Source organism: Syngnathus typhle, linkage group LG14 (genome assembly GCF_033458585.1).
Source record: "Syngnathus typhle isolate RoL2023-S1 ecotype Sweden linkage group LG14, RoL_Styp_1.0, whole genome shotgun sequence".
Lineage (NCBI taxonomy): Eukaryota > Metazoa > Chordata > Actinopteri > Syngnathiformes > Syngnathidae > Syngnathus > Syngnathus typhle.
Genome location: NC_083751.1, coordinates 1,891,351 through 1,915,596, shown reverse-complemented (window position 1 = coordinate 1,915,596; position 24,246 = coordinate 1,891,351). Strand labels below are relative to the sequence as shown.

The window sequence follows — 24,246 nt, the reverse complement described above, 5'->3', positions numbered from 1 at the left end:
ACGTACTCATTTCCGCAATGACGTCCTAAGGTTGCGACGACACTTTCTAGGTTGTGAAATAATGTAACGTTATCAAAGCCTCTATTAAAAATAACTCACCTGTCGATTAACATTTAAAATAGAGAATAAGAGCGAAAATTATTATTATACAACAAACTTTTCAGTGATAGCGATTTATTAAGACTACAAAGTGATACTTAAGTTACAAATACACAAGAGTATTTATTTGTTCCCAGTACACACATGACTCTGGACCTGAGACCTAAATGTGAATTTTTCATTACAGGTGTCACAGCTCAACAGTTTCTCCTCAGTGTGCGTCTTCACGTGTGTCTCGACGTAAGCTTTATTGGCGAAGTCTTTAAAGCACACGGGGCAAGTAAAACGTTGCCCCTCTGTATGTTTTCTCATGTGGCAGTTCAGAAATTGCCTGGTGGAGAAACGTCTGCCGCAGACGGAACAGTCAAAAGGCTTTTCGCCCGTGTGCGCCAGCATGTGCAACTCCATGTATGACTTTCTTACGTAGCTTTTGTCGCAAAATTTACACCTGAAGCGTCTCTCCCCAGAACAGCTTAAGGGTCTCTCCCCAGAGTGTATCTTGGAGTGCCTCTGCAAATGGGATCTCGTGAGGAAACATTTCGAACACACCGAGCAGGTGAAAGGTCTCTCCCCGGTGTGTATCCTGGCGTGCATCCGCAACTGTCCGTTTGAAAGGAAAGATTTGGCGCACGCCGAGCAGGTGAAAGGTCTCTCCCCGGTGTGTGACCTGCTGTGCGTCCGCAACTGTGATTTCAATAAGAAGCCTTTTGCGCATATGGAGCAGGTGAAAGGCTTCCCTTTGGAGTGTGCCTTTTGGTGAGCCATCATGTATACCCTCCTGGTGAACCCTTTATCGCATAGGGAACACTTAAAAAGCTTCTTGTCTGCGTGCGACAACACACCGGTGGTCATTTCCGACGTTTCCCCGCGTTCGGAGGAGATCGTTGGACTGATATCACCGTTAGAGCTCACATCGGTAATAGTTGTCTCGGCATCAGAATGGTGGGACATTCCGTCGTCCAAATCTGATGGTGGACCAGAATCTGGTTGCAATGCTCCACTGCGTTGACTTGAGCTAGTGTCTCTGTTCTCCTCACCGTGATGACGCTGAGCTTCGTTATCTTCACGCTTCACAAAGACGTCAGCCTCCACGTCCTGTCTGCTCTCCATGTCTTCTTCTTCTTTAACTTGCACAGCTTGACCCGTCACCAACGCCTGCTTGACCTGGAGGTCTGCAGGCACAAGCACAAAGTGTTACCAAAGAGCATTGGGCCTCATTTGCGAAGACAATCAGGGGAAAAAATGAAGAACTACCACCCAACAGGTTGTGGGTCGCGGATGGGGTCTCGGCAGAGTTGTCTCCACGGTGTTGACTTGAGCTACTGTCTCTGTTCTCCTCACTGTGCTGAACCTGTGAGATCTGAGCTTTGTTATCTTCACTCTTCACAAAGACAAGAGTCATTGTGCCCGTGGTGACGTCAGCCTTCCCTTCTTGTCTGCTCTGAATGTCCTCTTCTTCTTCTTCTTTAACATGCACATCTTGAGTCGTCACCAACATCTCCTGAACCTGGGCCTCTACAGCATGAACACAAATAGTGTTACTAAAGAGCTCTTGGATGGGGCCTCGGCCATTTTGTGTGCGAGGAATGTGCTTTGGACCATAGGAGCAAAAGCAAACAAACCTGCTCCATGGTAACCTACAACTTGAGTCGTGTTAACAGCGTTTACTTGGTTGAATAGTTCTGACAAAATGACCCCAAAAAAAGGTGAAGAAAACGCCAAACCTGCTCTGTCCAGTCGATTTTGAGGGTTGAGAATAGCGTCCAGTAGGTCGCGTTGTCGCTCGATCTCCTTTTTGGTTCGAGAAAGTTCCTCCTCATACTCCACTATCGCCTTTTCAAATAGTTTAACTATCTCTTCGACGGCATTCTCTAGAAGATGCTTCACCAACGTTCTCAACATTTGGATTTTGCACATTTTGGCGTCGTTGCAACGTGTCGCGAGCAAAGTAGCTCCCTCGTTTACCTCAGCCGGTGGTCGTGATGGGTCAAAGCTCAATAAAAAAAAAGAAAAAAGGCGTCGCACGGATATGAAGTTACAGACACGCTTCATTACTATTGATAACAATTGATTAATGTGCATTAAAGTATTAACTTGAACGGATTGCAACCCGTTCATATTGAATGTAATCAATTTATTACTGATGGGCAAACATAAGTTATTATTTACAAAATTGCGTTTTTCCTTATGAGCAAATTTGTCTCTTCTTGCTACCCGTTGCTTCACGATGATTGGTCGAGGGAGAAAAAAAACATGGCGCTCCCCTTGGAATAGCAAAAGTAAGCGAGTTGTGTGAATAATAGAAACATAAAAACGAGATTTCTCTCGTATGCAAGTTCGTCAATCAAACATTTCTTTGGACGTAACGTTGGAGGGAAATAAAGGTGAGATTAACCAGAGAATTAAAATAGCACCGCGGTAACTGTAGAATGACAAGAGAACTTTACATTTTCTTGTATTGTTTTGTATTATTAAGCACAAAGGATGCCTTCCTTCCGGCAAGTCGGAGAGAAGCAGCTTCCCAACCCCGTGCTGTGCATGGCATGGTCGCCCAAAAGAGATCTCATCGCTTTGGCCAGTACAACTGGAGAAGTACGCTCAGGAAGAACTATTGGGTAGTCATCAATTCTATTGTAATCATTCTTATCTTGTTTTTGTAGTTGCTGCTGCACCGCTTAGCCAGTTTCCAGCGGGTTTGGAGCTTGGCACCCAGCGAGCACATCGGGAAGGAAATCACTGCACTCGCCTGGAGACCTGATGGCAAAAGTGAAGCAACGCTTGTTATTGATTAAAAAAAAGGTCTCAGTTCTTTTAAAGTTCTCATCTTCTCCTGGTTGCACAGTTCTGGCTTTCAGCCTTGGAGACACCAAGCAGGTGGTGTTGTGCAGTGTGGAGAAAGCGGAGATCCTGCATGTGTTCCACATGCAAAACCCCGTCAGCTGCATGCACTGGATGGAGGTGACGGAGGAAAGCAGGTTGGAATTGATGCCTTCAAGTTGGCCAAAACGAATTACCTTCAAGAGAATTAGAAAATATTCATGTTTTGTGTTCTTGTCAATGTGCTCCAGTGTCCTTGGATCCTTTTGTCAGTCAGAGGATGAATCCAAATTGTTCCTCCCCAAATTAGCTTCCCTCCCCAAGAGGTAAGAAGATTAAATCACCAACATCTTCTCGGGTGAGCTAATTTCATATTTTTGTTCTCCAGCTACAGCACAACATCAAAGCTCTTCAGGTGATCTCATTTTTGCACTTGTTTTGAAGCATAATCAAAATATATTCCTACCCAGTCATGTTTTTTTTTCTGCAGTGAGGAGAAGTCTGACGAGATCATGAACCTCCTCGGAGAAGTCAGGTACAGTTTGTCTTGATGCTCCAACAGCAAAGCATAGGAGTGCTGTTTACATATGCTTTTTTTTTTCCTCCGTGTAGGTTGAACATACTCGTCCTCGGAGGAGACGCCGGCCATGTGGAGCTTTACGCCTACGGAATGTACAAGATTGCAACGTTACCCCAAGTAAGTCATTTCACAAGGGGGTCCATCGGTTCTCCCCTCACCTTTAACTCCACTGCGCAGGTTTCCGGAAGCTGCCGCACCGTAAGTCTGGCCAGTGACCTCAAGTCTTTGGCCGTCATCACCGAGGTGAAGTCTGCCGAGGACCACGTGGAGATTTGCTTCGTTCAGGTGAGACGGTTTCACCCCAACGTCACAATTTGTCATCACATGGGATCAAAAGGAGGGCATTCAAAATGCAGATGTTTCCCCTAACACCAGCTGGACACTGGCCTGCTGTCCGACTGCCTTCCCGAACTCACCAGGATGGCTCGCAAGTTCACCCACATCTCCACGCTGCTGCAGTACCTTCACCTGTCGCTCACGTGTATGTGCGAGGCCTGGGAAGAAATCCTCATGCAGATGGACCTCCGACTCACCAAGTTTGTCCAGGTGGGCTCGGGTTCCTCACACAGTGCCAAGAACTGCTGTGATGGATTTTTTTTTTTCCCCTAGGAAAAGAACACAAGCACGCAGGTACAGGACGAGTTCCTGGAGCTTCTTCTGTGGGGACAGTCGAGGTGAGGACGCCCAAGTTCCGTTCACTCAACAGTTGTTGAGGTCCAATGCTAACTCGGTTCTCTGACTCTGAAGTCCTGAACTGCAGGCTCTTCTCATGAACCAGCTGACTGTCAAGGTGAGCGCGAGAGGTCCTCAACTTGACCAATTTCCTCGTTCTTCAAAAGTCCATCCTGTTGCATCGGTCATTAATTTGTTTTCTCCTGTTTCCATGGCAGGGTCTGAAGAAGCTGGGCCAGACCATCGAGTCATCTTACTCCAGCATCCAGAAGCTGGTGATCAGCCATCTGCAGAGGTAGGAGCACGTGTCTCTCGGGTTTCTTTTCCCGACATGCGTCAAAGCGCTCTTTTTGCTCGTCCACCAGCGGCTCCGAGGCGCTGCTCTACCACCTAAGCGAGGTGAAAGGCATGTCCCTGTGGAAGAAGAAGTTCCAGCCCCTCGGCCTGGATTCGACCGCCATCGAAGGTAGCGTGCCGCTCAACAAGCCTGTGGAAATGTGTCACATACATTTTACTTTTTGGAAACAGACGCCATCACGGCCGTGGGCTCCTTTTCCTTAAAGACCAGCGAGCTCCTGCAGTAAGTTCATCCACGGCTTTCGGAATAATCTAGTTTGAAACGCTACACTGTGATGTGCGATCCATTTTATTTATTTTTTTAACACGCAGGGTGATCGACAAGAGCATGAAGAACTTTAAAGCCTTTTTCCGCTGGCTGTATGTGGGTACGTATAAAGTTTTTTTTTTTTTGCATCGAACATTAACCTGAACTTTTTATTTCTCTCGACAGCGATGCTTAGAATGTGCGATGAGCACGTCCCTCCGGAACTCAACAAGGTGAGATTCGTATTTAGGCGGTTTCGAACACAATTCCACCAAAAGTCCCTCAGGAGCTCCCCCGAAAGAAAAAAAAAAACGAGTCAAAACGTGTTTGATCATGATTACCAAATTTAGGGTCAATTATAGCTCAATTTTGAACGTGCTCCTTGTAGATGACACAGAAGGACATCGCCTTTGTCGCCGATTTCCTCTCGGAGCATTTTAGCAAGGTGAGCCCGGCGCAAAGCTTCACGTTCCACTTTTGAGTGTCACGTTCCCGCCACAGAACGAGCAGCTCTTCGATCGCAAGGGGAAGTACTTCAATGTCGAGCGGGTCGGGCAGGTAAGCTATGACATAATATCCCCTGACAAGCGTTTTCTACCTTTCAAATTGCGCAACCGTTACTCGTTTGTAGTACCTGAAGGATGAGGACGAGGACCTGGTCTCGCCCCCGAGTACGAAGGACAACCAGTGGCTCAAGTTTTTGCAAGACAGCACGCACCTAAGAGGTGATTTTCGACTTCTGGTTTGCCCACTTTTTTTTTTTTTTATATGAACTTATATTCAAAAAAAGCTTGTTTTGTTTTTGGGTCTAGAGAGCCCGCTGCTGTTTCCTTCCTTTCCCCAAAAGTCTTTGCATTATGTCAAGCGGATGATGGAGAACGTCATCGAGCTGTGTCTGCAGAAACCGGCGGTGAGGCTCCCGAGTGATGTTTAAACCAAATGAGGTCATGTGACGCTTTCTTGTGCGCAGGAAGTTATCGGGAAGTCTGTGAAGCAGGCTACTTTTCTGCCCTTGTATTCAGCACCACAGCGGTGGGATCTCTCATCTATCTCATTCCAAATACCGTTTATGATTAAAAGTCTAATTTTTCCTTTTTTTTTTTTTAACCTCCAGCTCTGAAAACACGCCGCGACTTTTTGAGCTTCCATCCTTGTAAGTAAAATATAATAAGCGACCGTAAATGTTCGATGCGTAATGTGTGTTTGTTCCTCAGGTGGAATGATAAGAAGACCAAAATGCACTACGTGGTGTTTTGCATGCCGCACGTTTTGCCGCACAAACTCTTCTTGCTGCGCAAAGCAAGTGACCCAAACAGGTAGCCGATTTTTACTTTTCAGACTCAGGTGGTAACGGTAATTTTGAGAACTCACTCACTTCACTGCTTCTCGCAGACACATCCCCAACAGTGTGGCGTCCCTCCACCTGAGCCGCCATCTCGACGTCGAGAACGCAGAGCAACGGTGAGTGAGTGACAGCGAGGTTTCTTCCGTTTCTACTCTCGTCTGTTTTTTTCCAGGCCGCGGGATGTCTACAGCTGCCTGGATGCTCGTTACTACAACGACGAGATGCTGACCGTGGTCCTTCAGGGAACAGAAGAAGACAACAGTCGCAGTGTCCTGGCGCAGGTTCCTCTCTCTTCCATCCTCGACTGTGAGAGGGGATTCAACTGGATGCCCAACATGAGGTGTGTTGCATCAAATGATTTCAATTCATTTAAAATCGGGATAATCAACCAAACTATGAATGCTCTATTTCCACTTGTACCTTCAGGTTGGACCAGCAGAGCGGCAACATTCCCTGCCAAGGCCCGATGCTGGGTAATCAGAGGCGGGAACTGGATGGCATGAAGGCGCAGTTTGTCGCAGTCAACGGCATCCGAGAAGTAGCCTGTGTGGTAAGCGTCAACCTCACGTGCAGTTATTCTAACATTTATTGTTTTACTCATTGTTTGCCATTCCACTAAAGTAAGGGATAAGGCCTACCGCACACGGTGAGCTATCTTTGACTCTCTCCACCTTGCAGCTCAGCGAAAATCTGAGGCACCTCCGCGTCTTTGAGATGGACATGGAAGAGGAGGACGACGAGCCGCAGAACGACACCGCCGAGCCGGATACGCTTGACGCCACCATGAGCAGCCAGGGAGACGAGAATGCTGAGGGTGGAAACGATGAAGCGGGGATAACCGAGGAGCACTTGGAGTCAGAGGAAACATCTGAACTGTAGATGGACTTGTTTACTTGCTTTTGTTACTTTTTCATAAAAAGTAAAACAAAAAATGCAGCAGTTATTGTCTTCAAATAAAGATGTACGTGCTTATCTATTTGCCTTTGTATATTCTAACATCATTCATATATTTGATTATATGGATTGTAACTGGCGAAGTCTACGTGTAATTGTATGTTTCGCCACTAAGCGGCGCTCTTGTATGTCTAGCGATAGTTGAAAGTTTTGCATGGTGCGCAATTTATTTCTGGGTGAATTTGTTTTCCTTTTCTTGTTATTTGTAGTTGTTAATATTACGTTGAAAGATGAAACAAAAGTCAAATTTCGAGTGCACTTCCTGTTTCCGGAAGTGACGTAATGCAGCAGCGCGATAGGAAACAGCCACGCGTTACCGCGAAGTTAAAAAGTTCAAGTAAATCACCCCGTTTGTTCACTTTCAGGCCAAAGTGGTATGTATGTTTTGTAAACCCAAGTTTATGTAAGTGGACACCATTTCGTTTGTCTCACTAGTTGTACGGTGTGACTGTGATATTAAAGAAAGCTAAGCTCCCAGTAAACATCAAGAACCCTTGGCTCCTTTGTGTCGTAACGTCTTGAGCTTCTGTTACTCCACGTGTACTATACACGTATATCCGCGAATGAATATGAACTGTTTTGCGATTAGCTTGTCTTCGTAGACTCGGTAGGCTCTCCGTTTAGCTTAGCATGCTAGTTAGTATAATGTTACATTTGACAACAAACCGTTACTGTACGTTATTGATCTAACCATGTATTATCTTTCCATCCAGCTCCTGACGATGACGAGTCAAGGCGGGCCAGAACTCCTCAGCATCAAAGAAGAGGATGTGTGGACAAGTCATGATGGGGAGCATGCCATCAGCAGTTTTCCTTCCACTATTGTGCATGTAAAGAGTGAGGATGACAACGAAGCTCAGGCCTCGCAGCTTCATCACACCCCGAGTGAAGAGAAGACAAGCAACGGAGGATTGCACGGTGAAGAAGGAATATCGCAACTAGATAACGTTGCTCCGTCGTCAGATACGGACGAAGTGACGTCACACTCGTCTGATTACATCACGGACGACAGCGACGACGGCAAACGATCTCCCGAGGTGATCCGCAAAGCTAAAAAACACAACAGCTGCTCCGAATGCGGTAAAGCTTTCCGTAGCCATGCCATTTTGAACCGTCACATGAAAAGACACACGGGGGAGAAACCTTACGCGTGCTCGGCCTGCGGCAAAGCCTTCAGCCGGCGAGACTCCCTGGTCTCCCACATGCGGTCCCACACCAAAGAGAAAACTTTCACCTGCTCGGTTTGCACAAAAACCTTCCGCCACCGACAAAACTTGTCCACTCACCGGAGAAGTCATAACGGCAAGAAACGCTTTAGCTGCTCGCAGTGCGGCCGGGCCTTCTCCGCCAAGGCGAACTTGATGCGGCACGCTCTGGTGCACACTGGAGAGAAACGCTTTTTTTGCTCTGTATGCAATAAACGTTTCACCACAAAGCGGAACATGATGGGACACATGCGGAGCCACACGAGCGAGAAGCCCTTCTCCTGCTCTGTCTGAAGCAAGACTCTTAGGAACTCTCAGGAATCCTGATTATTCTAACATTTGAACCAAAATAAAAATATGAACCAACATGTTGTTGCTGTATACAACTTAGAATGTCACTCTTTTTTTTTCTGTGGTAGCAAAAGTAACATATAGAAGTGTAATTATGGAGCTAGGTGGCAAAAATTACTGGTTGAAATTGGGACCAGCTAAGCACAAAAGCCTCATCCTGTTGCTTATTTTGCAAGTCATGCGGTTACAGTGCAAAAAAATGAATCTTAATTGTGTATGAACGTACAAGTCGAAAAAAAAAAAAACTACAACCCTTTTGTCTCACAGGGCTTACCGTAGCCTTCCCAAAGTGTGCGCATGCGCAGCGTGGCTTGTTGGCGGATTCGTATTTGTACGGGGTTGCATCGATCCAGAAGGCAAAAAAACACTTTCATTAATAACAGCAGATAGTTCGTAATATCTTTTGAAAATGAGCAAAACTCAAATGCTGAGAACGTTGGTACTGCAGCGTCTAAACGTGGCCGTCGAAGAGATTTTCCAACTTTTTGAAAACACCATAGCGGAGTATGAGGAGGAATTTTGCCGAGCCAAAGAGAACAACGTGCGACTACAAGGCGAACAATTGGCCCACTCTGATGTGGCAGCCAGCTTCGGTATGTTCTCTTTCATTTTACACAATATGAAATTCAACCCCACCGGCTGGATAATATACAAAAGAATATTTAATAGTACCTTAATTCATCTGTTTTGTTGTGTGTTGCAGACGTGCAGCCGTTGGTGGACAATCAAGAAGAGGAGCCAGCAAATTCCTCATGCGTTAAAGTAGAAGAACAAAACATATGGAGCAGTCAAGATGCGGAGCAGCTTCCAGCGCTGAAGGAGGAACCTCATGTAAACATGTTGCCACCCCCTGATGTCCAACTGAAGAGTGAAGAAGACAAAGGTCAGCCCTCGCAGCCTTGCCACAGTCAACAGATAAACAGGGGTGGCAGAATGCCAAGAAGATGCAAAGGGAAACACTCGCAATCAGGCAGCTATGACTCGGGTAACATGATGTCACGCTCTTCAAAATCTGATCGCAGCAACCACCCAAAAGAAGCTCAGAAGACTCGTAAAATACCCAAAGGTGATTTGGCGCATCACGCTCGAAAGAAAGAGATCATCTGCCCTGAATGTGGGAAGGTTTTCGTCCACAGGGGAACTTTCAACAGACACGCGAGGACGCACACTGGAGAGAAGCCTTTCGGTTGCGACCGTTGTGTTAAAAGATTCTACACAACCTCCGATTTGAAGATACACATGCGAAGGCACACGGGGGAGAAACCCTTTGCGTGTCCGCTTTGCCCTCGTAGATTCCCCGTCAAGTGGAACAGGGACATGCACATCCGCGCCAAGCACACAGGCGAGAAACCGTTCGCCTGCTCCATTTGCCCTCAGAGATTCACCTGCAAGTCGGCCATCAAGCACCACATGAAGGTCAAGCACGCGGACGGCAAGCTTTTCAATTGCTCTCTTTGTCCCAAAACGTTTTGCTGTAAAAGCTACGTGATAATACACATGAGGACACACACCGGCGAGAAGGCCTTCAGTTGCAACGTGTGCACGCAGGGTTTCTCGTACAAGTATCAGCTGAAAAAGCACCGGTGCGCCGTCGTGGAAGCGGACACCTTGTCCTTACATACAAACGCATGAATCCCTCTATACATACATCCAATAAAGATTTGTTTCGAGGATACAGTTCTCATTTTTTTATCTTGGTCATTCCTTCATTGTGTTTGTCATAAATTGAAGAAAATTGTCAGAAAAGACACAAGTACAATTGTTAATGTACATGTAAACTATGGTTAAAGATCATATTTGAAGAAATAAAAATGAATCGAATAATAATTCATTCTTGGTTTTATTTTTGTATTCTGGTAATGTTTCTAATTACATGGTTGGTGGATAGTTAAAATACATGTCGAGTTTTGGTTGCCTTAAACCAACTATGGTTGTTTAATTGCAAACGTAATAGTGATAATCTATTTTATCCCTAATGGGCTACCGTAAAGATGCCAAAGATGGCAGCTCAGTATGCGCATGCGCGATATGGCTTTATGGGCGGAAATGTTTACTCGGGCGTTTTGGGTCATCACAATCCACACAAGAGCACACTTCTCCGTTAAGAAGGAAAGAAAAACACCACATTTCGCACCAAGCAGCGATCCATCGTGAGTGTGTCAAAATGTGTAAAGTGAAAATTTTGAAATCGTTGGTGAAGCAGCGTCTTAACGTGGCCGTCGAAGAGATTTTCGGATTGTTCGAAAGAACCATCGCGGAGTACGAGGAGGAACTTTGTCGAACCAAAAAGGAGAACGAGCGACAACGCGACCTACTGGACGCTATTCTCAACCCTCAAGTTCGACTGAACAGAACAGGTTTGTTTACAAAAATCACAGAATCAGAGTGTGTTGCCTTGGTTGTAATTGACGGTGAAGTTCGCCAGTCCGCCATCGTAGTCAAGGAAGCCACCATTTTTGTCTTGCCCGTTTATTCTAAGCACTACGACAAAAACAAAAAAATGCAACGATGAGCGATTCATTTTCATCACTTGCAGTATTATGTAGGAAAAGTCAAGAATATTGGGTTTTAATAAATTTATTTAGTATACCCAGTAAAACAAGTATCAGTCCTAATACACAAGTTTTTTTGTGTGTGTGTTGCAGATGTGCAGCAGGTGTTGGTGGAGAGTCAAGAAATAGGCGAAGAGCCTGCGCAGCCCCCCCACATTAAAGAAGAAGAGGAGTGGAATAGTCAAGCCTGCCAGGAGGCTGGCATCACCATGCTCACACCATCTGGTGTCCATGTAAAGACCGAAGACAACAACGACGGTCAGCCTTTGCCACGTCAAAGTGAGGACAACCGAGGGGCCAGGTCGGGACAATGCTCGTCAGCAGAAGCCGAAGATCTCCACTCGCGAGCAAACTACATGGCGCCGCTATCTGATACGGAAGATATGACATCCCGCTCCTCGGACAGCGTCAACACAAAAAAAGTTCCAAACGCCAAAAAAGCCAAAAAACGCAAATGCTCCGAATGCGGTAAAACGTTTGCCTGTGAAAGCGATTTAAAAAGACACATGGTCACGCACACGGGTGAGAAACCGTTTGCGTGCTCAGTGTGCAATAAAAGATTCCCCTTTAAGCATCGCATGCTCATACACATGACTATACATACGGGCGAGTATACACATTCCTGCTCAGTTTGCGGGAAAGGATTCCGATATAGGTGTGACATGGAAGGTCACATGAGCAAACACACCGGCCAGAAACTGTACTCGTGTTCGATTTGCGCTAAAAGTTTGTCTTGTAGAGCGACGCTTCGGAATCACATGAAAATACACACCGGGAAGAAACTCCGTACCTGCCCCATTTGCGGGAAAGGTTTATGCGGGGGCGCGTCGTTCGGCGCACACGTGAGAAAACACACGGGGGAGAAACCTTTTGTCTGCCCAGTCTGTAACAAATGTTTCTCCCGTAAGGACACACTCGGTTTACACATTAAGCGTCACAATAAGCGTCACACTGACAGTCAACAATAACAGTGCCACAATGCTGTTGCTGATTGCCTATAGTCAAAATTAAAACATTTGCAAACATCTGAGTTTACTTTGGAAAACAATGATCGTCAATCCTTCGATAATTGTTAATAAATACTTATAATATAACTAATAGAAATTAATTTTATAAAATATAATTACAACCAAAACTGTATCCTTTGTTGAGATGTAATAAAAATACTGGTATGATTTCCTCATTTTCTGTTTAGATTAAATTAATAATCATTATAATTATTAATAATTAAGATTAATAATAAGAATAAAGATTTTTTCCAAGGACATATATCTCAAATGTTTCTCATTTTTTTTATCCAGGTCATTTCTTCATTGTGTTTGTCATAAATTGAAGAAAATTGTCCGAAAAGACACAGGTACAATTGTTAATGTCCATGTAAAATATGGTTCGAAAATCATATTTGAAGAAATAAAATATTAATCGAATAATAATTAATTCTTGGTTTTATTCTGGTAATGTTTCTAATTACATGGTTGGTGGATAGTTAAAAATACATGTCGAGATTTGGTTGAATTAAACCAACTATGGTTGTTTAATTGCAAACGTAATAGTGATAATCTATTTTATCCCTCATGGCGTACCGTAAACATGCCAAAGATGGCGGCTCAGTATGCGCATGCGCAATATGGCTTTTTGGGCGGAAATGTTTACTCGGGCGTTTTGGGTCATCACAATCCACACGAGAGCACATTTCTCCCTTAAGAAGGAAAGAAAAATACATTTCGCACCAAGCAGCGATCCATCGTGAGTGTGTCAAAATGTGTAAAGTGAAAATTTTGAAATCGTTGGTGAAGCAGCGTCTTAACGTGGCCGTCGAAGAGATTTTCGGATTGTTCGAAAGAACCATCGCGGAGTACGAGGAGGAACTTTGTCGAACCAAAAAGGAGAACGAGCGACAACGCGACCTACTGGACGCTATTCTCAACCCTCAAGTTCGACTGAACAGAACAGGTTTGTTTACAAAAATCACAGAATCAGAGTGTGTTACCTTGGTTGTAATTGACGGAGAAGTTCGCCAGTCCGCCATCGCAGTCAAGGAAGCCACCGTTTTTGTCTTGCCCGTTTATTCTAAGCACTACGACAAAAACAAAAAAATGCAACGATGAGCGATTCAATTTCATCACTTACAGTATTATGTAGATAAAGCCAAAAATATTGGGTTTTATTAAATTTATATAGTATACCCAGTAAAACAAGTATACACAAGTTGTGTTTTCTTTGTGTGTTGCAGATGTGCAGCAGGTGTTGGTGGAGAGTCAAGAAATGGGGGATGAGCCTGCGGAGCCCCCCCACATTAAAGAGGAAGAGGTGTGGAATAGTCGAGCCTGCCAGGAGGCTGGCATCACCATGCTCACACCATCTGGTGTCCATGTAAAGACCGAAGACAACAACGACGGTCAGCCTTTGCCACGTCAAAATGAGGACAAACAAGGCGGCAGGTCGAGACAATGCCTGTCAGCAGAAGCCGAAGATCTCCACTCGCGAGCAAACTACTTGGCGCCGCTATCTGATACGGAGGATATGACGTCCCGCTCTTCGGACACCGACAACACTAAAAAAGTTTCGAACGCCAAAAGTGACAAAAACCGCAAATGCTTCGAATGCGGTAAAACGTTTCTCAGTACGAGCGATTTAAAAAAACACACGGTCACGCACACGGGTGAGAAACCGTTTGCGTGCTCAGTGTGCAATAAAAGATTCGCCTTTAAGCATCGCATGGTCAGACACATGAATATACACATGGGCAAGCATGGCCATTTCTGCTCAGTTTGCGGGAAAGGATTCCGAGATAGGTATGACATGGAAGCTCACATGAGCAAAAGCGGCTGCCAGAAAAATTTGGTCGAGAAGCTGTTCGGCTGCCGCTTGTGCCGTAGAAGATTCAGCAATAAGAGTTACGTGAGGATCCACATGAGGTCGCACACGGGCGAGAAGGTGTTTGCTTGTGACGTGTGCGCTCAGAGGTTCACTTATAAATATCAGCTGGAGAAACATCAGTGCATCGTCATGGATGCCATGGCCATTGCAGTGCGTTCGGAAGACACGGACAACCCTTGAAAGTTGCATTTTATTATTAAAAGGAACTATTGTACGTGTTGTAACATTTTGCAATGTTGTACATCCATTTAAAAAAATCAAATGTTGCCCCATTATTTTTTTCTTTCCAAAACTGTTCAAATTGAAATACATCGATTAAATAATAATAATAAAACAGTAAATGAACAGCATGAAGAAAATTTGTAGTATTCAAGTCAATCCAGAAGGTGGCAGCAAAGCACGGTCGTGCATCTTGCTTGCCACCATCTTTCTACGCTGTAATTGTGTATTACTAATTAGTAAAAATGACTAATTGGGGTCAGAATTATTGTACATGAAAAAACAATACTCGTACTTGAAAAAATAAAACCTGGGAAGAAAAGTTTAAATAAAATTTAAATAAAAAACTAGGGTTCGGGAACTTTTTTGGCGGACAGAGCAATAAATGTCCATTTAAAAAGAAAAAAAAAATTCCCGTGAAAGCTATACCATTTAAAAAGTAAAACATGGGCTAAATACAATTAAATGCATGTGTTTTAATTAAGACCAACGATTTTTTGACTGTATACTAATGTATTCTTTCTAATAACGTTTTTATATTGAAGCCAAGAAGAAAAAACTCACCATTAATGAGACTTCTGGGGCTGCATTGTTTTGCTGATGGCTTTGTAGTTCGGGTGAGGTTCTTTTATCCGTTTGAGTATCTTTTCTTTATCCGTGAAGTCGTCAAAAAGTTCATTAGCCACATCAAGAAAAAAATATTGAAATACTCGCCATCAGTGAATGGCTTTCCGTTCCTCACAATTACTAAAGCGCCGGCAAAACTAGCTGAATTAAAGTCCATACACGGAGTTGCTGTTGACTAGCTTGGACCTACAAATGCAATTTCTTCGGTCCACTCACTCTGAAATGTTTTGTAATTGTCATTTTTATTTCTCTTCGCCATCTTTCTTGCTTGCCTGGCACACACCAGCTAGCTAACCGATATTTGAAATAAAGCGGATGGAATTTGACCTCTCACGACCCCGTAGGCACCGTATTGTCCAATTAAAATCCCGCTTTATTTTGTCCGACCTGGCGTCACCAAAGGGCAGCTGGGATTGGCTGATATGTTTTAAACGACTCTAAATTGTAGAAATTACTGGATTGGCTGATATGTTTTAAACTACTCTAAATTGTAAAAAGTACAAGTATAAAATACGCAGTACATGGTATGTAAATATTTCCATTTATTAATGACCTAAATATTTACATACAAATTTTCATGTGGAGCAACAACAATGGCAGATGAACTGCAACCATGACCTCTTCTCGTGGGGTCCAAATAAAAGAAAATCAAAAAATGTACACTAATTTTACCCATTACTTGCAAGTATTGTGTACAGAGCCCTCGGTTTTCCTTTTGCGAATCACAGTGAACATGGCGAACCACATATAACATATGTGAACCACAGTATAATATCAAACCCTGAGTCAATATTAAAACTAACATTTCACAAAGTCCTACATTACCTTAAGTAAATAAAATACATCAGTACCAGTGCATACATTAATTAAATATACACAGAAACTCCCTTGCATTCGTTTAAATAGCAAAGCAATCCAAGATTTTATGATAACGTTCCAGCACATGGGCATTTAGTTTCGACACTAGAGGAAAAAAATACTTCACACACAGTATTGTCAGCAAAAAAAAAAAAATAACTGCTGTAAACACATTCCTACAGCTTCTAATTTTTGGACCGCACCCAAGTGTAACATTAACTGTAGTTTTACATTTCCTGTGTTAAAGATAAGTCCAAATATTACAAAGAAGATCCCCCCCCCCCCCCCCCCCCGCGCAATTTTAGGCAGCTTTTGGTACCGTTAAAAAAGTGGAACAAGGAAATAGTTTGTTTACCCCTGCACACACTTTGACGTCATTGCTATTCTTTAAACTGGCCCTCCGATCATTTACATCCTCAAGAGTCCTGTGATATGATTTGAATTATTTTGACCATGTTTTTCAACCTTTTTTAATCCACTAAAATATTCGTTTTCATAAATACAAAATATCAGTATCTTAAAAAATAAAAGGTCTTCAAATTTGACCTTTTTGACATCTCTTCTTAACCTTGGGATTGTAATCAAGCAAGGATTCATGTTGCTGGACATAAAAGGCAATTATTTCTCATGAAAAGAGGTTGAACTGATTCCTTCTGGTGACCCCGGCTGATCCTCCACACGACGTCCCGCGTTGTGCGTGTGTCCCACCGCCTGGCCGCATGCGGACCGTGCCGCCATTAAACTCCGCTCGAATCCAAGCAACAAACGTCACAATCTCTGCTTTCACCTGACAGTCACATCTGCCGAAGTGCATTTAAGCGTCCGGTCGTGTATTCGATGCCACATGAGGTACATCTGAGCCGGGAGGAATCGATGGACCAGCAGCATTTCTTTATAATAGCAAGGATCGTACGTGTCTACATTTTTGGCGGGGATGCGCAGTCCTGCTGTCTTCACCCCCATGTGCGAGCTCGGTGCAAGTCCCGCTTTCTTCAGACACATCCCCATGTAAACGTCATCGATGGGAAGGAGAGTGATGGAACGGGACATCTTGAGGATGGTGGAAGCTGTGTAGCCTGACAGCAAGAATCCCCCGCCTCCGCAATAGGGGGGGTACGAGTCCGACTCCTGCACCTGAACCGGGATGTAATATTTGCTCCCGGGCGAGCGAATGGGTCCGACGTTGTAGATCAGGTGACCGGTGAAGAGATGTTTACCTCCGTCGTTGTCTTTAAGACTCTGGAGGAACTCCACCATGTTGTCGGTGTTGGCAAAAACGTCGTCGTCGCCGTTTAACATAAAGCGAGCGTTTGGACAGTTTCTTTCCATCCATTCCAGGAAGAGCAGTTGCTTCAAGGTGAGGTTGTAAAAGGAGTCGGCAAAATCCCACTGGACGATGTCTTTGTTCTCGCGTTGCTCTGCTTGGAGGAGCTTGTTCAGTCTCATCTTCTCAAAGCCTCGATTGGCGGTACCCGAGAGGAAGATCCTTCTGATCCAAACCCCGTTGTGTAATCTCTCCTTCGCCCAGGTCTTGCGCAACACCTCTCGCCGCTCGTAGTTTCCAGGAGAGCTTTTAATGGCCAATAGGAGGAAAACATCTCCTGATTGCGCAACTCCGCCACATTTATCAGGAACGTCCAGTAGCATAGGAAAATGGCGACAGTGGCGATAGGACAGAAAGTCTTGAATATTACCAGGAAGAGCGGCGAAGCCTGTCATGTTGGCTACCGATGTGTTTTGATGACAAACTTGATTTTCCCAGAAGGTTTCGCTTTGGATGGTGGTCTCCAGAATGCCATTGTGACCCTCTTTCACTCCTGATTGGAGGCCAATGTTCTTTTGGTCTATAAGATCCAAAAGGAAGTGGATGACCAACACACTCAGACCTCCAAGCAACAAACATGTCCGGGTTCTCAACTGAATCATCGTCAGAATTCTGCTGAGACAAAAAAAGAAGAAGCATGAGACATGTATGTTACCTTTTATTTTATTATTTACCTTATATTTTATTAAGATTATTTGTTTATTCATCACTCATATTATTTATTTATTATTTACGCCTTCTTGTTTTTATTTTGTGTCGTCTACTTGTATGTCTATCGTGTACTATGTCTCGTCACCGTGGGATAGAGGAAACGGAATTTCGTTTTCTTTGTGTGTCTTGACATATGAAGGGATTGACAATAAAGCAGACTTTATTTTTTTATTACTTATTTTTTTTTATTTGAAAAAATTTGCATTTTTTTTACTCTCTTTATTTGCACACACCATTTTGAGCCCAATTGTTTATTGAATAAATAAAGAAATGTATCTAGTCACCATTAGAATAAACTCACAAATACCAATTCCAAAGAAGTCCAACTCGGGTTTTCAGTCCACATCCTACAAGAGCGAGGCTTGCGAAACGACTGGAAAACATCACGCCTTGGCAATATACTGACCTCACCCTGTTTTCCAACACGACAAAATCCCACTCTCCTGCTAACAGCCAATAAAAACCACACACAAATGAGCAAACATGCAGGGACAACCACCTCCTTCTGAACAAGACCAAGGAGATTGTTGTTGACCTCCGGAAGGGTCAAACCCAACACCTGCCACTGACGGCGCTGTGGTGGAGAGAGTGAGCAGCACCAGATTCCTGGGGGTGCCCATTAGTGAGGACCTCTCCTGCACCACCAACACTGCATCAGTGGCGAAGAAAGCTCAGCGCCGCCTGTGCTTCCTGCGGAAACTCAGGCGGGCCAGCGCTCCTCCGGCCGTCATGACTGCATTCTACCGTGGCACCATTGAGAGCGTCCTCTCTCTCCAGTTGTATCGCTGTTTGGGGTGGTAGCTGCACTGAATACAACATGAAGGCCCTGCAGCGCATAGTGAACACGGCTGGTAAGATAATTGGTGCTTCACTCCCCCCCCGAAGGTAATAATAATAATATTATAATAAATATTATGAATTAAATATTATAAATTATATCTTATATTTGTATAAAATTATATATAATCTATGAATATAAGTATACATATATATTATAAGATTTTTTACACAGAAGATTATATATATAATCTATAAATAATTATCTAAATAAATATATACACTACCGTTCAAAAGTTTGGGGTCACCCAAACAATTTTGTGACCCCAAACTTTTGAACGGGAGTGTATTTATATTGCGTAATTTCGATCTCTTTGTGTGTCTTGACGTAAAGGCATAGTAGTTGAACACACAACAGCACATGGAAATAATGCTTTTCAAAAAAGTAATGTGTGTGTTAATTTAAGATGTGTATAGTGCTTGGCATGAAAGAAAACGTTTTATCATGCTTTTTATATTCGAGGCCACATTTAAAAGATGAAAATTGCAACACCGTAATGAATAACAGTACAGTGGAAAAGTTGGAAAACTTAGCTTGTAGTTTTAATAGCTCGGCCAAAGCAGTTATTTTGACACAGTAAAACAGCACGAATAGGAGAAATACTACGATTTCCATAATCATATGTAGAGGTGTGACAAAAGGACCAAATGTAAACAATTTTGTAATCATCTGGATTAAAATGTGGATATTGAAGTCACTATTAAGGTATATTTGGAAAAATTATAATGAACTTGTCTTCTGAAAACCAGAAAGGGGTGTCAACAAATATTTTAATCATTAATTAAAACAATTCTTGTGGGAAGGCGTGATTAGATATCAACCATTTATATGGCTCGTTGAGATTTTAGTCTAGATTAGGGAACATTGTTAATGATCGGCTTCCAAGAAAAAGATGGCAGGTGTGTCCACAAGGCCAGATATTTTCTTTACAATAATAGGCTCAATGTGGCACCACTGGTTTAAATATGATATTTTGATGAATATTTTGTTTGCGTGATATGAATTTGACACCTAAATCCACCTGTTCTCCTTCATCTGCTATAGTGAAAACAGCATGAGCTATCACCACGAGCAGATTTCTCATTATGGTAACTGAAATATCCTTTTTTTTTGCTTGAACTTTAACACAACACAAAAAAAAGATGTTTTTCACACTTTCATATGCTACAATTAGAACGACAGAAGGTTTTGGTGAATATTATTTTCAATTTATGCTTCCTATTACGACTTGAATACTTCGAATTTCTCCATCATGAGAGCTATCGTCACATTTTCATCTTAAGTAGCACTCGACTATTTCCAGCTACAACTGCATTCAGAATAATAATAAAAAAAAAAAATTATGATTTTCTTACATATATCCCATGTAATTTGCAGATGGTCCCTAAAACACCAACTTTTCCTCGCTAGAATAACGGGGCTGTATAATAAATCGACATTAAAAAGAGAAATGGATGAGTTTACTTACTTTATGAGCGAGCTTCCTCACCGCGTACTCACTCTTGTGTTGGTGCGCGCGCCTGTGTGCATGCGTGCGCGCGCTTGTATGGTCGCGGCTGTCAGCACCCGAGTGGGCGGGGCCACTGCAGTCCACTTTTACTTGGCAGATACACTCTCCACATTTACAGCGGAAATGTAATTAATATATTTTTTGGGGATTAATGTCATTATGATATAATAGTGATGTTTTCTTGTTTAAAAAAAAAATTGGGGGTATTTCTTCGAGGATGGGTCAGGACATTTCACATTATTTCCATGGCAAAAATGTATTTGTATGGGTAAACGGATTTATTATTTTGCTCACAGAAGATTAAGATTAACACCTACAAATAATAAATTGAGCCAGAAGAGGAAAAGCCACAGCCGTAGATTCAACACAACTCAAAAACACAAAAGTTGGGACAACTTCGATTTGGGTTGAAAAAGTCAAGTGAAAGAGCAACCTAAATCTGCAAATGACGTTCACGCGCCACATGAATAAGCTGCAGTGAGTGAACCTATTTGAGTTGAGACGACCTTGGGGGAAACATGAGTCATTGTGGGAAAACAGAAACCGAAAAATGCCGCAACAAGAACGTACAGCACATTATGACACCATTGCTCAATCCATCTGGCAATTTCCTAGGCTACAATATTGATATAGTTGAGCTGTTAAGGCATGTGTTGACTTGTCATTTTGTCTCTATTCGGTGTAAAATGATACCTTCATCCTGTATTACCGTATTTTCCGGACTATAAGGCGCACCGGACTATAAGGCGCACCTTCAATGAATGGCCCATTTTAAAACTTTGTTCTTATACAAGGTGCACCGGACTATAAGGCGCAGCATTAATGCATCATGTCAGATTTTTAATCATTCTCCATTTTATCTTTTTTATTTCAACTTCAGACGCAACAAATTACTTTATAATCACAAAATAATGATCCATAGTCTTTTTGATTCATGATTGATAGTCTTCAGCAGGCCACTTATGATTGATTTCATGACACAATGCTTTGGGCCAGTTTAAATTTAGGGATTTGGGCCATATATAAGGCGCAGGTTTTTAGGTGCGCCTTATAGTCCGGAAAATACGTTATTTTAATTCTTAGTATCAACAGTTAGGATTTCCTGTGAAGTCACTTTTACAATGCTTCCAACAAGTCCTCATTACAATCGAGGTATTATTAGTTTCGGCTCTCCTTCCGTGGGATGAAAACACATGTCCATCCTGTGTCGGAGACGCTTCCGAAGCTGCAAGCGACGCCGGACCGAGATGGTCTTGTATTCTTGGGCCTTTAGCTTGGCATAGTAATCTGAGAATTTGTTAAAGAGGAAGGAGATGGGCATTCCGTTTAGGATGATTCCAAAGGAGATGCAGCCAAAGGCCACCATTCGACCCAGGATGGTCACCGGGACCACATCGCCGTATCCAACAGTGGAGATGCTGACCTAAGATCGAAGAGAGAAAAAAAAAAAAAAGGGACTGGTCGCCAGCCAAATACAGTCCATTGACAAATAACTACCGTAATTTTCGGACTATAAGTCGCGTTTTTTTTCATAGTTTGGGTGGGGGGGGCGACTTATACTCAGGAGCGACTTATATACATATATATGTTTTTTTTCACTTTTTTGGGCATTTAATGGCTGGTGCGATTTATACTCCGGTGCGATTTATAGTCCGAAAATTACGGTACTCAGAATTACAGGATGGTCTTTGATGAAACTAACTTTGTGATTTTTAATACATTTTGCCTTTGTTTAAGTCTAGTTCAAGCCTTAGAAGTTGATCTTAGGTAACCCTTCAAACTGTGTTTGCTCACCAACTTTCTCATTTCCAGTCATCTACAGTCATGGGACTTGAGTCATAAAAGATTAGTTGTGGATTAACTTTGTGAATGAGGAAGTGGCAGCTGTACAAAAGTTTCGTTTTAACCCCAACCGAACGCGACGGAAACACAAGATTGATGGTGGCGGCCATTTCACAGCGTGTACGACGCTACCCACTATCATTAAAAAAAACCAAACCAAATAAGCGCAAAAGTAAATCGTGCCACTCAGTGGAAAATCAACGATAGTAAATTCCATCGACGTCATGGAACCGTCTGTGCTCTTCTTCCTGAGTGGAGGTGGCGACTGAGAGTTAAAAACAGCTGGCCACTATTATACACTTCATTTAACTCGTTAATCTACGCAAAACATTCCTTCGACCAAGTACTTGCCATTTTCTAGGGAGATGTATCAGACACTTCCTCCGATGACATCACCAAAGGCATTATCGGTGGGTGTCTATACTTACTGCAGCCCACCACCAGGCGTATGGAATACTACTGATGGGAGAACCTTCCGTTTCCCTCTCGGCCGAATGCAGGAGAGCAGAGAAAGTAAAGATCCCCATGGCGATGAAGAGCAATATGCACGAGGCCTGCTGGTAACATTGACGGAGCGTGAAGCCAAAAGCTCTCATGCCGGTTGAGTGGCGGGCCAGTTTTAGAATACGAAAGATCCGCAGAAGTTTGACCACTTTCAGGACATGACTTAACTTGCTGACGCTCGCCAAGGTCCTAAGGTCTTCTCGTGTGTTCCCGTCACCCGAGCCGGGAACGGCTTCCAAGATGATCTGGGCGAAATAAGGCATGACCGCCACCATGTCTACAAAGTTGAGCCCGCTCTTCAAAAACATTTGGATGTCTGGCGTGGTGCCAAGTCGTGTTAGATACTCCAGAGCAAAGAACACGATGGTGATGATCTCCACCCACTCCATGTGAGTTCTCCCCCCAATTTGATAGATTTGAAGCTCCTCCACAGTGTTGAGAGACATCGCCACAATAGAAATAAGGACAAAGAGGTTGGAGATCACACTGAACGCTTTGGCCTGAGTCGAAGAGTAAGGATCCTCCACCAGGTTCCAAAAACTTTTCCGAATCTTCCCAAACAGCATGCCTTCGAATAACCCGTCGTCATACTTGACCTCGATCTCACCCAGTAGCTCTTGCTCCACCTTCAGGTTATCCTTCAGTTCATCCACCTTCTCCTCAAACACCATACAGCAACAACGGGTGGTGTCCGTTAGACTCAAGCCCCAGTATGCAATTTCCTCCTCAAAGTTGATAGGGCACATTTCTCGGATGATCCACAGTTCTCCGCTGGCATAAAAATGGCAGATGTGATGGAAAAAAGCAGGATCGTGGTCAAAGAAGAATTCATCGTTTTTAACCGAGTAGTCATCGCAGAGGGTGGCGAGTCGGGCCGTGTCGGCGGCCAGGGAGCCGATACGAGTGTGAGGATATTTCATGGCACATTTTTTCGGGATGTGGAAAACTTTCCCGCCGACATTAAGCTTCATATGATGTTGCCGTTTGGCTTTTTCGTCAACCCCCGGGCAATCTGGAGACTCCAAGTTCTCCAGAGAGCTCCAGGCTTTCACAGCAGTCTTTTGGTCTTTTTCACCTTTTGCCAGGCAGTTGATTGTGCTGCGGCGATTTTGCAAATGTTTCTGAAGCTGAGTCACGTCTGCGGTCATTGCACCTGTGGTTAAAAAAGCAGGAAGTCAGAAAAAGCACAACAGGAAAGCAGACAGGAAAATGTGTGCTAACCTGCTGAGTCGTCAAAAAAAATCCATGTGGTCCCGCTTGCGCTGATATTCCAGTAAAAGGGAGTCTTTCCTGTTTACTTACGCCAGGTCACCTCGCTCGGGCAGGACGCAAAAAGCGTTTGATGGGTTAGTAGAACAGTCACCAGGGAGTAAACGTTTGAGCCTTTTAATCTAATTGGTGAGTTTCCAAGTTTCCTTAACAAGTTGTACATTTAGCGGGGGTGGGAGAGATTAGCGGACAAAGTTGATTTAAGGATTTTCAAGAGATAAGACCAACAGGCAGCGCGTCGGCTTGTTCCGCTGTAAATCAGACATTTCCGTTTTGTGAAGATGGCACCTCTGCTTTTTCAGTTGATCTTGATACAAATTTAGAAGAAAAAAAAATAATCTAGATTTTGAATCGGGCTGAGAGAGAGACATTTCAAAACACAAAATGTCAAAACATAATCTAGGACATTTACCGGATGCGGTTGAATTGAAGAGCAGAAACAGAAGACCGCGTTTTTTTTCCCATTAAATTATTTGGAAATAAAA

General features: G+C 43.5%; 8 protein-coding genes across 14 annotated transcripts; 5 read left to right on the top strand and 3 right to left on the bottom strand.

Moving 5' to 3' along the window:
* Positions 1-157: 157 nt before the first annotated feature.
* Positions 158-2,331, bottom strand: LOC133167195 (zinc finger and SCAN domain-containing protein 2-like). Of its 3 annotated transcripts, XM_061297808.1 has the most exons (4): positions 1,824-2,331; positions 1,354-1,614; positions 1,137-1,271; positions 158-1,064 (listed from the first exon to the last, which is right to left on the bottom strand). In XM_061297808.1, the coding sequence occupies exons 1-4, from the start codon at positions 2,215-2,217 to the stop codon at positions 223-225; spliced, it is 1,632 nt and encodes a 543-aa protein (XP_061153792.1). In that variant the 5' UTR covers positions 2,218-2,331; the 3' UTR covers positions 158-222. The 3 variants fall into 3 exon arrangements, with proteins under 3 accessions (XP_061153792.1, XP_061153788.1, XP_061153791.1); XM_061297804.1 differs by having other exon boundaries at positions 158-1,271; XM_061297807.1 differs by having other exon boundaries at positions 158-1,271; positions 1,357-1,614.
* Positions 2,332-2,340: 9 nt separating this feature from the next.
* On the top strand, positions 2,341-7,089 carry anapc4 (anaphase promoting complex subunit 4). Its single transcript, XM_061297802.1, has 28 exons — positions 2,341-2,483; positions 2,576-2,691; positions 2,760-2,865; positions 2,942-3,074; positions 3,168-3,242; positions 3,305-3,331; positions 3,407-3,451; positions 3,529-3,613; positions 3,674-3,781; positions 3,872-4,042; positions 4,106-4,170; positions 4,244-4,286; positions 4,387-4,463; positions 4,534-4,634; positions 4,697-4,748; positions 4,838-4,893; positions 4,959-5,005; positions 5,161-5,217; positions 5,274-5,330; positions 5,404-5,497; positions 5,585-5,682; positions 5,743-5,804; positions 5,887-5,925; positions 5,987-6,088; positions 6,165-6,233; positions 6,290-6,457; positions 6,544-6,667; positions 6,796-7,089. The coding sequence occupies exons 1-28, from the start codon at positions 2,429-2,431 to the stop codon at positions 6,994-6,996; spliced, it is 2,433 nt and encodes an 810-aa protein (XP_061153786.1). The 5' UTR covers positions 2,341-2,428; the 3' UTR covers positions 6,997-7,089.
* Positions 7,090-7,226: 137 nt separating this feature from the next.
* Positions 7,227-8,662, top strand: LOC133167203 (gastrula zinc finger protein XlCGF7.1-like). 3 transcript variants are annotated; one of them, XM_061297819.1, is made up of 2 exons: positions 7,227-7,445; positions 7,785-8,662. In XM_061297819.1, the coding sequence occupies exon 2, from the start codon at positions 7,794-7,796 to the stop codon at positions 8,568-8,570; it is 777 nt and encodes a 258-aa protein (XP_061153803.1). In that variant the 5' UTR covers positions 7,227-7,445; positions 7,785-7,793; the 3' UTR covers positions 8,571-8,662. The 3 variants fall into 3 exon arrangements, with proteins under 3 accessions (XP_061153803.1, XP_061153804.1, XP_061153805.1); XM_061297820.1 differs by having other exon boundaries at positions 7,227-7,474; XM_061297821.1 differs by lacking the exon at positions 7,227-7,445 and adding an exon at positions 7,481-7,678.
* Positions 8,663-8,929: 267 nt separating this feature from the next.
* LOC133167200 (zinc finger protein 425-like) lies at positions 8,930-10,454 on the top strand. The gene is made up of 2 exons (XM_061297816.1): positions 8,930-9,220; positions 9,331-10,454. Exons 1-2 carry the CDS (start codon positions 9,037-9,039, stop codon positions 10,257-10,259), a joined length of 1,113 nt encoding a protein of 370 aa, XP_061153800.1. The 5' UTR covers positions 8,930-9,036; the 3' UTR covers positions 10,260-10,454.
* A 203-nt stretch (positions 10,455-10,657) lies between these two features.
* On the top strand, positions 10,658-12,612 carry LOC133167201 (zinc finger and BTB domain-containing protein 24-like). Its single transcript, XM_061297817.1, has 2 exons — positions 10,658-10,984; positions 11,273-12,612. The coding sequence occupies exons 1-2, from the start codon at positions 10,792-10,794 to the stop codon at positions 12,145-12,147; spliced, it is 1,068 nt and encodes a 355-aa protein (XP_061153801.1). The 5' UTR covers positions 10,658-10,791; the 3' UTR covers positions 12,148-12,612.
* Positions 12,613-12,816: 204 nt separating this feature from the next.
* On the top strand, positions 12,817-15,970 carry LOC133167202 (zinc finger protein 691-like). The gene is made up of 2 exons (XM_061297818.1): positions 12,817-13,132; positions 13,413-15,970. Exons 1-2 carry the CDS (start codon positions 12,940-12,942, stop codon positions 14,237-14,239), a joined length of 1,020 nt encoding a protein of 339 aa, XP_061153802.1. The 5' UTR covers positions 12,817-12,939; the 3' UTR covers positions 14,240-15,970.
* Positions 15,971-16,044: 74 nt separating this feature from the next.
* Positions 16,045-20,237, bottom strand: LOC133167199 (N-acetyllactosaminide beta-1,3-N-acetylglucosaminyltransferase 3-like). Of its 2 annotated transcripts, none has more exons than XM_061297814.1 (2): positions 20,105-20,237; positions 16,045-17,702 (listed from the first exon to the last, which is right to left on the bottom strand). In XM_061297814.1, the coding sequence occupies exon 2, from the start codon at positions 17,687-17,689 to the stop codon at positions 16,547-16,549; it is 1,143 nt and encodes a 380-aa protein (XP_061153798.1). In that variant the 5' UTR covers positions 17,690-17,702; positions 20,105-20,237; the 3' UTR covers positions 16,045-16,546. The 2 variants fall into 2 exon arrangements, with proteins under 2 accessions (XP_061153798.1, XP_061153797.1); XM_061297813.1 differs by having other exon boundaries at positions 16,045-17,699; positions 20,105-20,232.
* A 164-nt stretch (positions 20,238-20,401) lies between these two features.
* LOC133167196 (potassium voltage-gated channel subfamily V member 2-like) lies at positions 20,402-24,118 on the bottom strand. Of its 2 annotated transcripts, XM_061297809.1 has the most exons (3): positions 23,714-24,118; positions 22,417-23,645; positions 20,402-21,569 (listed from the first exon to the last, which is right to left on the bottom strand). In XM_061297809.1, the coding sequence occupies exons 2-3, from the start codon at positions 23,638-23,640 to the stop codon at positions 21,288-21,290; spliced, it is 1,506 nt and encodes a 501-aa protein (XP_061153793.1). In that variant the 5' UTR covers positions 23,641-23,645; positions 23,714-24,118; the 3' UTR covers positions 20,402-21,287. The 2 variants fall into 2 exon arrangements, with proteins under 2 accessions (XP_061153793.1, XP_061153794.1); XM_061297810.1 differs by having other exon boundaries at positions 22,417-24,118.
* Between the last annotated feature and the right edge of the window lie 128 nt (positions 24,119-24,246).

What these genes read in the sequence shown, in the direction of transcription:
- LOC133167195 (XM_061297804.1), bottom strand. Translation starts at nt 2,217, where the DNA reads ATGAACGGGTTGCAATCCGTTCAAGTTAATACTTTAATGCACATTAAT. An exon ending in AAATCGACTGGACAGAGCAG is followed by an intron (nt 1,615 to 1,823) that starts GTTTGGCGTTTT and finishes TTCATGCTGTAG; the next exon opens with AGGCCCAGGTTCAGGAGATG. An exon ending in GACCCACAACCTGTTGGGTG is followed by an intron (nt 1,272 to 1,353) that starts GTAGTTCTTCAT and finishes TTGTGCCTGCAG; the next exon opens with ACCTCCAGGTCAAGCAGGCG.
- anapc4 (XM_061297802.1), top strand. Translation starts at nt 2,429, where the DNA reads ATGCAAGTTCGTCAATCAAACATTTCTTTGGACGTAACGTTGGAGGGA. An exon ending in ACAACATCAAAGCTCTTCAG is followed by an intron (nt 3,332 to 3,406) that starts GTGATCTCATTT and finishes TTTTTTCTGCAG; the next exon opens with TGAGGAGAAGTCTGACGAGA. An exon ending in ATGTCGAGCGGGTCGGGCAG is followed by an intron (nt 5,331 to 5,403) that starts GTAAGCTATGAC and finishes ACTCGTTTGTAG; the next exon opens with TACCTGAAGGATGAGGACGA.
- LOC133167203 (XM_061297819.1), top strand. Translation starts at nt 7,794, where the DNA reads ATGACGAGTCAAGGCGGGCCAGAACTCCTCAGCATCAAAGAAGAGGAT.
- LOC133167200 (XM_061297816.1), top strand. Translation starts at nt 9,037, where the DNA reads ATGAGCAAAACTCAAATGCTGAGAACGTTGGTACTGCAGCGTCTAAAC. An exon ending in TGATGTGGCAGCCAGCTTCG is followed by an intron (nt 9,221 to 9,330) that starts GTATGTTCTCTT and finishes TGTGTGTTGCAG; the next exon opens with ACGTGCAGCCGTTGGTGGAC.
- LOC133167201 (XM_061297817.1), top strand. Translation starts at nt 10,792, where the DNA reads ATGTGTAAAGTGAAAATTTTGAAATCGTTGGTGAAGCAGCGTCTTAAC. An exon ending in AGTTCGACTGAACAGAACAG is followed by an intron (nt 10,985 to 11,272) that starts GTTTGTTTACAA and finishes TGTGTGTTGCAG; the next exon opens with ATGTGCAGCAGGTGTTGGTG.
- LOC133167202 (XM_061297818.1), top strand. Translation starts at nt 12,940, where the DNA reads ATGTGTAAAGTGAAAATTTTGAAATCGTTGGTGAAGCAGCGTCTTAAC. An exon ending in AGTTCGACTGAACAGAACAG is followed by an intron (nt 13,133 to 13,412) that starts GTTTGTTTACAA and finishes TGTGTGTTGCAG; the next exon opens with ATGTGCAGCAGGTGTTGGTG.
- LOC133167199 (XM_061297814.1), bottom strand. Translation starts at nt 17,689, where the DNA reads ATGATTCAGTTGAGAACCCGGACATGTTTGTTGCTTGGAGGTCTGAGT.
- LOC133167196 (XM_061297810.1), bottom strand. Translation starts at nt 23,640, where the DNA reads ATGACCGCAGACGTGACTCAGCTTCAGAAACATTTGCAAAATCGCCGC. An exon ending in ACGCCTGGTGGTGGGCTGCA is followed by an intron (nt 21,570 to 22,416) that starts GTAAGTATAGAC and finishes CTTCGATCTTAG; the next exon opens with GTCAGCATCTCCACTGTTGG.